This window comes from Dendrobium catenatum, unplaced genomic scaffold, assembly GCF_001605985.2.
Source record: "Dendrobium catenatum unplaced genomic scaffold, ASM160598v2 fragScaff_scaffold_1638, whole genome shotgun sequence".
Taxonomy (NCBI): Eukaryota; Viridiplantae; Streptophyta; class Magnoliopsida; order Asparagales; family Orchidaceae; genus Dendrobium; species Dendrobium catenatum.
Window position 1 is genome coordinate 1,603,576 of NW_021320100.1, and position 13,190 is coordinate 1,616,765.

The following is a 13,190-nucleotide window of genomic DNA, read 5'->3' on the forward strand; positions in this document are numbered from 1 at the left end:
TAATATGTGTATGGTTGTAAACAGTATGGCTTGCCTCCCCCCATCCCCCCCCCCCCCCTTCCAAAAAGCCCCGCCTGAAAGCCCCGCATGAGTCTGTGTCTGCATGAAAACTTTTCAAACAGATTTTTTGTATGTGGTGCGGTGGGCTTGGGATTCTTATTCTTTACTAATATGTTTTTAGTTTTCTGTTATTCAAGTTTTAAAAAAATAATCTTTTCATTATTTTTGATTGAATTTAATAAGTTACATTCTTATTATTTTGTTTTAGTTTGCCTACTCAATTCTTCCCATTATCAGCACAGTTGGGTGGTTTGATTGTGACATCCCAGCAAATTTTTACCCTCTTCTTTCTATAATCCGGTTTAAGTCATGATAACTTGCTTACAGATGACATCCTGTTATCTATTGCTCAACTTCTAAATGGTACTTATTGGGATGCCTCAGTTAATATCACATCTTTTGTTTTTCATTAGGAGTTTGAATTGACACAATCTTAAATGGATTACACCATATAACACGGTAACTATTCTTTGGTTTGAGTGTAAGTGTAAGTACTCAACTGCCTCTAAAGTCCACGATTCCCATCCCAATGTTTACTGCAGTCATCATGATTTGTCTTATCCCAACTATTTTCGGTTGGCAATTTCAATATTTAGTGTGCTAGTCCATCTTCCACATCATGCCAGCCTAGCTTAATTTTAAGTAATTATTCTAGTCCAATGCCCAAAATGAAGATTGAGATTAATGATGATTTAATTATTTGTTTATCGTGGAGGACTTTTCATATCACTATATTAATTTGTTTTGGTTGGATATTAGAGGACTATTAACAACTGTCACAACAACTTTCTTAAAATCATATCCCTCCAGTATAGTTACGTCCAATTTCAGGGTTCTTTTCTATACTTTCTGATATTTCACTTCTCAAAAGTACATGTTATAATGAGTTCTTAAAGATCCCAAACATCTGATTTAAAAAAATAACTGTAAGAAAACCTGATCTAAAATTTTACATACAAGCAGGGGTACCATGGAGACAATCATAATACTACTTGTGGTTACATGAACTGTATTTATTTCAATGAATTAGTGTACAGAAATGTGCTTAATGGTCAGAATTATGATAATTGTTTGCAAAATAAATCCAACTTGTCCTCACAAAAAAAAAAAAAAAAAAATCCAACATGTCCTCACAAGGCAAGTCAATTACATAACTCTGGCTTATGGTTGTTGCTGACCTGTAAAATTTTTTATGTCTTATTTTGTTTCTTCTCCGTCTTCTTCAAAAAGCATTGCCTTCTTTAATTCTTATATTTACTTCAAATTTTCTCCTTGTTTTCAATGTATATTTTCTTTTCATTTATTTATATTCTCTCTTGTTTCTTCCTTCCCACCTCCTGCTAATCCCCTAACTACTTGCCTCTCTCTCTTTCTCTCTCTATAAGGCCTGTAGATACTCATGCATGCCGATGCTTGAGTCTGATACCAATTTCATTTAGAGTAACTTCATTTCAGGATGCACAAGGAAGCATCATTCCTTGACGATTCTCTCACCAGAACAGGTGATATATTGACCCAGGGTTTCCTTCCTGACTCTGTAAGCACAGCACTGACTTTTTTATTTGGCCACGGAAATCAACAAAACATGAACTCATCATGTAATTGGTCAAATTTTGGTGAAAATTGGCAGAAGTCCAGAAAATCGGATGAGCATAAGTTGAATAGCTGCAAGAGAGGTATATCTGTTGTGGAAAACAATAATATATCTTCCAACATTGAAGAAATATCTAGATCCTCTTTTGACTCCTGTACCATAAAAAAAATGAATGCTGCATCATCTCCCATTAAGGATGGTTTTGTCTACAAGAGAAGGAAAATGCAAAGGAATACTGATGCACTTCTGTCAGGTAAAAATGCAGCTGAAGTTACTGAAGAAAACGCTCTATCTGATTTTAACCTCAGTTCCTCAGACTATCACTTGGCACTGCATGAGGATAGTTCTGATGATGTTCAAGCAGCTGTGCATCGTTCTAGTGACTGTCAAGATAATGAAAGGCCATCATTTTCTGGAAGACATCATCTTGATGTACATACTTACGACTCACAACATATTGATTATAAGAATCTAGAATCTGTTAAAAAATCTGCAAACAATGACCAGATTTCTGCTAGGGATGTATCACATTCTGCCAAAGAGTTTACCAATAAACTTTGCTGTTCTTCAACAGGAAACTACAATGCCGTCAACAGTACCTTTGCAGCATCAAAATCCCGTGTTCCATGTGCTTCGATTTTGTCAGTGGCAGGAGAGCACGGTGGGGACTGTTCTACATCTGGTGCTATTTCTTTAGAATCTCTTGATAAGTTTGAGTCACCAGAGGAAATGTGCATCTATGTTCTTAAAAGGCATGGATTGCTTGGAAAAAATAATAGGAACAGTGCTTTTGCATCATCAGAAAACCTTGGTTCTGTTGGATCTTTGTTTTCTCCATGCAAAATCTGTGGTATTTCAGAAAATGCCGTAAAAATGCTAATTTGTGATGATTGCGAGGAAGCATTTCATTTGTCTTGCTGCAGACCTAAAATAAAAAGGCTGCCTAGGGATGAATGGTACTGTCAATCTTGTTTCATAAAGAAACGAAAGCACTTAGTGAGGAAGAATATGGGAACATCATCAGGTAATGTGGGTGATATCTCTGAGAGTGGTGGTCCTATAGCATCCATGTTGCGAGACTTACGTCCACATAGATCTCGAGTACGCATTGGTGAGGATTTTCAAGTTGAAGTTCCAGATTGGTCTGGCACGTTCTCTAAGTATGCATTTTGATCCTCTTTTCATTATTCCACAAGTACTTTTTGTACTAATCGCATGACTACATACTTACAAGTTAAAAAAGAAGAAAATAAGAATTTCTAGGGATTCATAGCATGTAATTTGTGACATAAACAATTTGAAGTTCAAATCAAGCGCTCACCCCATTTTAGATGCAGGAAAATCCATACAACAACAACAAAATCAAGCCTTTGTCCCACTATGTGGGTCAGCTACATGAATCTTTTTTTCAATTGTATCATGTTAAAAGTCAAATTCTCATTTAAATCTAATAAAGAAAGATCATTTTTAATATTTTCTTAACCAAGTCTTTTTATGTCTACCTCTACCTTTCTTAACATAAGTTAAATCTAATACCTCTACTTTCCTAACCGGGTCATCGGAAGACCGCCGTTTTATGTGACCAAACCATCTAAGGAGACTATCTCTAATCTTATCTTCCACTGGTGCTACTCCAACCTTTTCACGTATATGCTTATTTTATATCCTATCTCTAAGGGTAAAGCCACTCATCCATGTGAGCATCCTCATCTCTACAACTCTTAACTTAGTATTATGCTTTTCTTTTAGTGACCTACATTCGGCACCATAAAGCATTGCAGGTCTCACCACTATCTTTTAGAATTTTCTCTTAAGTTTGAGGGGGACTTTTCTATCACACAACAAGCTCGATGCATTCCTCCACTTCAACCATCCAACTTGAATTCTGCTAATAATATCCCCATCTATTTCACCATCATTCTAAACAATAGATCCAAGATATCTAAAATGTGGACTCTTATTAATGAGTTGATCGCCCAAAGTCACAATCCCCTCACTAGGTCTATTACTTCTAAAATTACACTCTATATATTCAGTTTAGATCTACTCAAGCGAATCTTTAGACTCTAAGGTTGACCTCCATAATTAGGGAACCATAGCAACTTATTGATGACTTCAAATATTTAAATTAAAGTTTAAATGAATAGAAGTTCTATTCTTCAAGCCTATCAACATCTTTCTTGCAGTTGCGAATATGATGAAATCTATGCATCAAGAGGTAATATGCCTTTAGTTAAAAGATTCTCCATCTTTGTAATATATCTATTTTTGTAGCTTCAGCTAGATAATTAGCTGTCATGTGTAGTTACTAATGAGCAAGCCCATCCTGACCTAGATGTCTGTATCTAATTAGTACAGAAATCTTTACAATATAATGTTAAGGTTGCAAATATCTCTCTTTCGCTGTTCAGTGGCAGGAGCTGCATGCAGCAGGCAAGCTTTTAAGATTTATGATAATATTCTTTGGTTATATGAAAAGAATCTAGACATTGGTTCTGTCTTTAGAGAATTAAGGACTTGATTTGATCAAAGCAGCATAAAATGAAGATGATTTTCTTTCTATTTTATTTTGAAGTTATCATTGCAGTTAATTTTGATCTCATGCATGAAAGCAAAGCTATTGAGGAGAATATTAGGTTAAAACTTCAGTATAAACATATAATGGGAAGGATATTGGTATTCACAAAATAAAATCTTTATTATATGGCTGATTTTATTGTAATAATAAAGGTTTATGCCGCTTTAACACAAAGCTGATATCAGACTAGGTGTTAGTCAATTGGCGGTAAAAACATACTATTGTTTTAGTGCACTTATTTAAAAATCTTGAATTTCCTTGTGTGGTGCAGACTATGAATACTAATTGCCCAAACATCTAAAATTATATTGGTTTTCAGTAAGTTATCTAGTTTGTACTAAAAATGTTTTAAATGATATTTTAACATTTAAGTTTATAGAGTTAGGAAAACTACCAAATATAATATTTTGTGGGTTAATTAAAATTTAAATATTGCAGCGATCATTTGAAATATTATCTCACATTGTTATGACTATTTGAAATATTCTCTCAAATTGTTATGACTATTTGAAATATTCTCTCAAATTGTTATCACTAATGTGTTACAAAGAATTGTTGGTCAGAAAGCTATTAAACAGTAGATAAGTTAGAAGTTCGGGCTTAAATAAAACTTGGTTAATATGGTTGCAGTTGTTCTAAGTTGTCACGTCACATTGGAATTTATGGAGGATTCATTAAGCTCCCAAATATTTTGTATAAGGCTAACGATGATGATTATGATTTGAGCAAATTGCTTAGAAATGATTGGGGCACATAGTGATTCAGAACCTCAGGGACCATCAACACTTCACCCATTTGATCATCGATGATTTGCTTTAGTTGCACTTCTTTATATCATTCACTAATAATTTGATGCCCTTTCTGTAATTTTCTTAAATATTTTAGTCCTCATCTATCAGGACCCTTCTACATAAATTGCGCCTTAGGATTTATTATGGTTAATGAATAATGATGATGTTGCCTTCATGGACTTCCCTTCTAACCTCTCTTTCTCTTTTCCTCTCTCACTCTCCCCTCATAGTAAGCTCCCCTTTATCTTTCCGTTTCCTCATCTGCCCTGTTTTTCTCTTCCTGCTTAATACCATTTCCTTCCCTTACTCTTACTCCCCCCCTTTCTATTACCCAGTCAAGCTTCACCTCTATCCTACATAGCCAATTGAACCCTTCCTTCCTCCAAGAAATCAACCACCACTTTTCCATTCACATTGCACAGCTGCCACCTCCTCTCCTTATCACCATCCAGGAAAGCAAAGTCTAAGATCTGCTCGCTCTTCCTAACCCAACCTTAAGATATCATTCTCCATGATGATCCATGGCAAAGTCCATCATTCAGTAGAGTTCCATGATTAGAGCAAGGAAGTAAAATAATAGTTTAATTCTATCTCAATCAGTGGGAAGGGGTCGGCCAAAGAGAGAGGGAAATGGGATAGGGTGTCCAGGTTCAATGAATGTGGAATTTGAATTGATTCCTAATTAATTTCTGATTTACCCAAGCCTTGATTGAAAGAAGGTTTTTCAAAATTAAGCTAAATGATTTAGGAAAGGATTTGAAATTCAAATATATTTGAATTCAAATTAGGAACTTTCCAAGTTAACAATAGATTAATTTAGGAAGGTAATAAAGAGGCTATTTTGAATTCAAAATTTGTGGAGGATGGAAGAGGTTAGGGGTGAGGTGGTTGGCTGACTATGGAGGTGGAGGGGTTGATGTTTGATCCAAAAGAAAAGTTAACGAAAATCAAATGACATAAAACAAAAACGGATGGTGAATGGAGGAGACTAGAGATGAGAGGACAGAGACCAAAGAAAAAATAAAATAAAAACGATACAAATCACGAGCTCGGACTCTTCCTGCGGCTGGTGGGTACTACGTTGCCCTCCTCGAGGGACTTCAATCCATGAGCCTGGATCCATCCTGCGGCTGGTGGAAATAAGATTGTCCTCCCATAGGTGATGTGAAACATAAATGCCATGTACTTGCCTAGGTTGCAAGATTAATTAAATCCCAATCAATTTGGGGAGAGAGAATGAAAATCTGAAATTAAATTTCAGATTAAGTGGAATTGACGGGATGAATTTGAATTTAAACTCAAATTTAATGGGGAGAATTAATTTGGATGAGAGGGAATTGTGGGAGGTAATTATGGAGGCTTAATGAGGGGGCCTATTAATGAGATAAGAGAGAGATGGGAAATTTTAAGTAGGTGGGGACCACAATTAATTAATCAAAATCTGAAATTTAGATTTTAGATTTTAATTATATCATGTAACTCCCTTCTTTAAAGAAAATTGGGAGGGAATTTGAATTTAAAAAAGATTGTAACTCCCCGTAATTAATATCCTAATTTAATTTGACTTAATTAGGAAATTCATTAGGGGAGGAGAATTCAAAATTCGAATAGGTGGGCTAGAGGGAAACCGGCGGCAAGGCTTCACGGGTGGCCGGCGGCAAGGACTCCACGGTGGACGGTGGGCCGCTGGGCGGTTTTCTGGCCGGCGGGATGGGGTGCTGGGTTGGTCGGCGGGAGGCTGGCCGGCGGTTGGCTAGGGGAAAGGGGCGGCGGCAAGGATCCAAGGAGGGAGGAAAAGGGCAATTCTACTAGGGATTACTATGCCACGGATTCACCTTGATTTCCCACACCAATTGATCACAAAGATATTGGAGAAGAAGGTCTAGAACTCACAAAGAGATCTAGCTCTTCTCAAAACTCACTAAGAGATTTGAGAGAGAGATGCACTCACAAAGAGAACACAAAGTAGAGAACTCACTAAGAGATCTCAAAAGAAAAAGAACTTACTAAGAGATCTAAAAGATGGAACTCACAAAGAGAACGCAAAAAGCAAATTTTCATTAACCATTCATCATCCCATTACATAAGAAAGGGCCTCTATATATAGGCCTAAGAAACTAAAACAAGACACATATGCCCCTAAGGCTTACATAGGACGACCCTCTTAAGTGAGGGTAAAAACGGAAAATTCATAATAAAAAATTTAAAAATTACAAATAAAATATAAGACAACGTGGGACGATGACAGACGTTGATCTTCAGCTCCTCGGATAGCCATGGACGGTTGGATGTCCGCATCAATAGGTCTTTTCCTCTTCAGAACTCACACAGAGATCAAGACAAAGGCTCCAATTCTTTTTTTTATTAATAATCCATCATTATATTATACAAGCAAGTGCCTCTATATACAGGTCTAAGAAAACTAAAATAAGACATATATACCCCTAGGGCTTACATAGGACGACCCTCTTAAGTGAAAGTAAAAATGGAAAATTCATAATAAAAATAAAAATTACAAATAAAATTTAAGATAACGTGGGACGATGACGGCCGTCGATCTTCAGCTCCTCCTCGGGTAGACATGGACGGTTGGATGTCTGCATCACTCTGCATTGATTTAGGTCCCTTCGCTTAATCTTTCCTTCCTTTTTTTTGTTAATTTAACGAGTTTAATTACTTTTTCCTTATATGCTCAAAGCTCCCCCCTTTTACTACATTGGTTGCATGGATTTTTTTTTCTTACTATACGCACTATACCTAATGATAACACAAATCAGAACATATTAAAGTGTTTTGCATTTACAAAAATAAGTATACATGGAGATCGTTTGGCAATAGTTGATTTTGTTGCTTGCAGACCAAAAAATCTCTCCTTATTCCGAAATAGAATAGGTTGTAAATCTGCAAGCTCCCTAACTGTCTGGTCCGGTATTAGTCGTTCCATGCAATGATACAAGCCAAGCTTCACCTCCGGGTTTAAAGATTTCCTCTCTAAATATTAAAATTGAGGATTTAGATAATACACCGCTGCATGTAGATGACGGTGTAACTGTACCTCCCACGAAGCATCAATGATATCCCAAATATCTTTATAACTTGCCTCCTCTCCTCCCAAGTTATGTGCAATCAACTCCTTCGCCTCATCCATAGCATTATAAATAAAACCCATGGCTTGTTTCTTCTCGGCATCCACTAAACGTAAAACTTGCACCATGGGTCTCGTGCTCAATATGGCATATGTCACAGTAGCCCAAAATTTATCATTTAGAATTAGTTTTCTTGTTTTCTTCACATCAGGTTTTCTTCACCCACGCAGAGTTAAGCCATTATGTTGATGTAAACATTGCTTCAAGAGGTTGTCTCACATCCAACAGGCTATGCAGTGTCAAATAAGATGCGGCAAACCTATAGAATAAACTTGCATTAGGAATTGAAAATGATTTGCAGTGCAAAAATGTAATAACGAACCTAGTGGTTGCAGGGCGAATGATTTTCTTCTTTGAAAACTTTCTCATCAAGGCTAAGACCCATGAGTGGTTGTAGATGAAGTTTGTGATCTTCTTCGCCCTAGAAAGAGCGTTATTGTGTTGAGGTAAATCACCAAGTTCCTCCAATATGAGATCGATACAATGTGCTGCGCAGGGGGTCCAATATAGGTGTTTCCTCTTCTCCATGAACATCTGACCAGCTGGTTTGTATGCACTGGCATTGTCAGTCACCACCTGAACAATCAATTACTCCCCAATCTCATCAACAACCCCCCAATCTCATCAACAACCCCCCAATCTCATCAACAACCCCATCTAGTAAATTGAAAATGAATGCAACATTTTTAGCCTCATTTAAAGCTTCAACTGATCGTAAAAATACCGTGCCGTAGGGATTGTTGACAAGGATATTAATTAAACTCCTACTCTTCATGTCAGACCATCCATCTGACATAATGGTAACACCAGTCTCAATCCATGTATGTTTAATCTCATCAATGCTATGCTCTATGTTATGCAGCTCCTCTTTCAATATCCATGTTCGCAACTCATACATGGAAGGTGCCTTCAACCATCTCCCATGCAATCCTACAGACCGCAGCATATTGAAATAGGCCGACGATGTCACAACATTAAATGGTATGGTATTCTAAAAAAAAATCTGTCAATATCCATGCAAATCTGCCTTCGACCCTCTCTGGTACCAGCCGCAGGCATCATCTGTGCTTGTCCTCTATCCTCTCCTGGAATAGTCATATACTGGTCCATCGGACCCCGCACACCTCTATTATGTATAGTGGAGGAAGAGCCCTTTCCCTCTCGCTCCCGAAGGAAGCACCATGTTCGGTTCATCAAATTGCTTATGTTGTAAGTGTTTTGGGTGTTACTTTTCTTCATGTAAGCAATAATTTCATCCTTCACCTTATTCGGCACATTGACACATGGTGCTATGTTTTATGAGAGCATGATAAGTGTTCCTTCATGTGGGTAACTCCGCCCTTCGCCACGTTTTCGCAAAAATTGCATTTCAAATACACATAAATCTTCTCACCGCCGCCTATGTCAACTTGTACACTATATTTCCAAGAAGGGTCCCTCCGCAATGCCGTATTACACTTTTCCTTGCTCTTAACCATATTTCCTAAAGGAAAAAAGCAAAATAGAACAAAAAAACTCAAAAAAATTTAAAACCTTAGCTTTCCTATAAGTTGAAAAATCATACACTAAACTTTAAATAAATTATAACTCTTCAAGAAGTGATGTAGAGGGGTGGCTGGAAATAAGGAACTCACCGGCGAGCGGCGGCGCCGGCGGGAGAGGCGGCGGAGACGTGCGGGATAGCCAGCTTCGGGAGCTTGCGGGATCGGGAATGAAGGACTGCGGGTTCGGGAGTTGCGGTTTGGCTTGGACCAGTAGAAGGGAGAAAATAAAATTCATTTTTATGTTAAGTAAGTGGGACCCTTTCTATGAGGCGCGCGCCTCAACATTAATTGCGCAATTGAGGTGCGCCTCACCATCCTTGAGGCGTAAGCCTCAACAAACACCAAAATTGCTTAGGCAATGAGGCGTTTTTGGTCTGAATTAGAGGCGCGCCTCTAATTGCGTAATTTTAAACTATGGTTTTTACTGATATCACATTGGCGGTACCATATCTAGATGATTAATATGGCAACATGCAGGATATTATGATAATATAGGAAAATTTTCCATTTTAGCTGTAAGATGAAGCCAAGCGTTAAATCTTTCTGGTCATACATGTTACTTTTTTCTTGTTCAATTTTACCTAAATTGGGCGGTATATAAAAGCTGCGATAGTTGGAGCATCTAAAATTTATTCTCTTCGTTGCAGTTTATGCCTGACCTTTAAGAACATGTTTATAGATGTTGGGTTTAATATAATTTAACAATCACATTTTTTGTTTAATCATGATGTTCTCTTTTATTTAAGAAGATGAAATATTCAGTTTCATACGCCCTATTCCGTAATTCGTGAGATATTGAAGATAATCAAGCTGTGAATTTAAGTTACGGTTTCCAGTTACTTTTCAGCAGAAAGCACAGAAACTTTTCCTTCTATAATTGTCATTTTAACGTTTTAAGCTGTCCATGGATTATTACTTTAGGATGCCACCACTTCAGCTACTATGTAAGGCATCTTAACAACCAAACATATCGCATTTGCACCCCAAAATTATATTTCTCTTATACATATTTTTTTGTGCATTCTAAATTTTCACATTGTTTTCTTTCATGTCCTATGTGCATAGTAGTGATGACTATTTTGGTGAGCCCAAGGAGATGGATCATGCTGATTGTTGTAGCTTTGAGGTAATATTCTCTTTTTGTGTTTTGTGCATGCTCACAAACATGCACTATTATATATGTTATTGTATGAGCATATATAAGTGAATGATGAGCTCTTGTGTATGTGGATTTTCACATGCATCTAGGGAAAATTTCAAGTAGGTTCCTTCATTATGGGGAAAGTTTCACGTGGGCACATTATATTTTTGACATTTTGCATGCATCTCTCAAGTTCGAGATGAAAATATTTCGTCTTGTTTTCTATCATTTAATATCATTTAGCATCGTAAAATTACTATTTCAATTTTTATTTCATTTCTTAAATTTAGTACTGCTTGGTTTTTCTAAGCTAATTATAACCTTTGCGAATTAGATCCATGATGTTATAAGCCATTTTGCGTGTTGAATGTTACTAATTAGGTTGGTGTAGCTGTGGTTTGATTTTGGGGTTTGTGTCGGTGGCTTTGTGGTTAATCTCAAATTATTAAGTATGGTTGTTGTGGTATTTTGTAACCTTTTTAAAGAAGTAAAATGAAAAAAAATTCTAGAAATTCTACTCATTCATTATAACTCAGGGTCTAGGGTTTCTCAATATAACTAAATGATGCTACAAAAGAAAATCAAGCAAGAGAAATTGAAATTCGCACTTTGCATATAACCAATTTATACAATTTTTTGTTTTTCTTACATGAATTCATTCAAAATAGTAATTTAATAATGACCAAATTAGAATTTTCTCAAGAAAATACTAATCACAAAAATCATACTTTGATTAAGACTCGAACCACAAAAAATATAGATTGTAACAGTTTTGGCTAAAGAATGATCACACCCACAAAATTAATAAGAAAATATGCAGTAGAAAATGTGATAAGAGAAGAATTTACCAAATAAAAAATTTAGTCTCACATAGGTGTTAGGAGATGAATTCCTTTAGAAGCTGTCAGTCAACATGATGTGATACAATCAACGGAATTGTAGGATTTTATTAAGAAATTTGTTTTAGCAATGAATTTATAAGATTAATGTCTCACTAAGTTAACTTAAGACTTTTAGTTTTCGTGGTTATTGATTTGCTTCAAGTATGCGGTTACACGTTAGATTAACAGGACGATCCCAAAATAATAACAATAAAATAGTAAACACATGTGATTAATGATAATCCGTCACTAAACAAATAGAGCTTTCACCTTGGAGTTTCCCTCTCGATCGCTCGTTGGAAGTAGGGTTAGCGGAGGAGGAATGTCAGCAACCCGAGTGATGCCATTGAAAGACAGGGAATGCTGGCAGATTTGATCAACGAGAAGTTGGCCGGAGTTGGAGAGACGGGTGGTCGTCCGGTGATCTTCCATTGTTCTGTAGGTCGTTGTTCGTCGATGATGTCCTCCAAATGGAAGAGAATACGCTCAACGTATTCCTCAACGGTGTTTCGGATCTGAATCCAGGGTCGAAGAAAGGTGAGTGAATGATGTCGATTTGCCCTGGAGAATTTTAAGTAAATCTGTGATCGACCTCAGGATCCGCCATACATGGACATGGGAGGACTTTTTGTTGTGTGCCTTGGAGGGGGGGGGGTACTAGCGTTTGGTGGTCAGGGAGAGGAGGGGACGACTAGGGTTAGTGGATGGGATTTGAGGTTTTAATTTTTCTTTTGGAATTAATTATCCAAAGAGGGTAATTAATTAAAGGAAATAATGGGGTGGAGGGAAGAACTAGAATTCAAAATTTTGGAGGCCAAAGAGGGGCCGGCGGCATGCATGGAGAAAGGAGATTATTTGGAGAGATTTAGGAAGGGATTAGGGGGCTTTAATGGAGGCTTTGAATTAATTAATAGAGAGAGAGGGGATCCAGGAGAGGTGGCCAACCATATAGGACTAGGAGAGTTTAATTTCATTAAACATGCTGGCCCCAAGGATGGAAATAAAGATTTGACACAAATCTGGATTTAATTTCAGATTTGTTTAAATTAGGGAGATTTCCTAATTTAAATTCTAGACTTAGGAAATAATTTGAATTCAATTGCTTAATTGAATATCAATTAGAAATTTTCCTAATTATCTAAAACTCATTTTATGAAAGTGATTAATGGGCATTTGAAATTTTAATTTCAAATTTGGGAATCAATTGGAGGTGCCGGCGGTTTGGACTTGTGGAGAGGGGAAGATGGGGTGGGGAGGCCGGTGGCTGAAAGGGTGGTGGGCCGGCCAAGGGAGCCCGGTGGCGTGGGAGAGGGAATCTAGGTTTAGTGAAAAGAAAGTGGGGTGAGAATGGTGAGGCTGGTGGGTGGATGGGTTAGGAGAGGGGTTTTGAAGTAGAGGAAAATAAAAGAGATCGTAGAACCGCAAACCTTGAAATCCTCCAAAGGTTGACGGATA

The 13,190-nt window shown here is 37.1% G+C and overlaps 1 protein-coding gene across 10 annotated transcripts in view; it reads left to right on the top strand.

Moving 5' to 3' along the window:
- The window catches only part of LOC110113292, a 44,535-nt gene that overhangs the window by 12,413 nt on the left and 18,932 nt on the right, over positions 1-13,190 (top strand). For 2 of the 10 annotated variants that reach the window (XM_020845807.2, XM_028701107.1), the window contains exons 2-3: positions 1,516-2,814; positions 10,779-10,839. In XM_020845807.2, coding sequence (XP_020701466.1) covers positions 1,516-2,814; positions 10,779-10,839 — 1,360 coding nt within the window. Of the gene's footprint in view, positions 1-1,445; positions 2,815-10,778; positions 10,840-13,190 lie in introns of all 10 variants that reach the window. The other 8 variants (XM_028701108.1, XM_020845863.2, XM_020845849.2 and 5 more) reach the window with 7 other exon arrangements.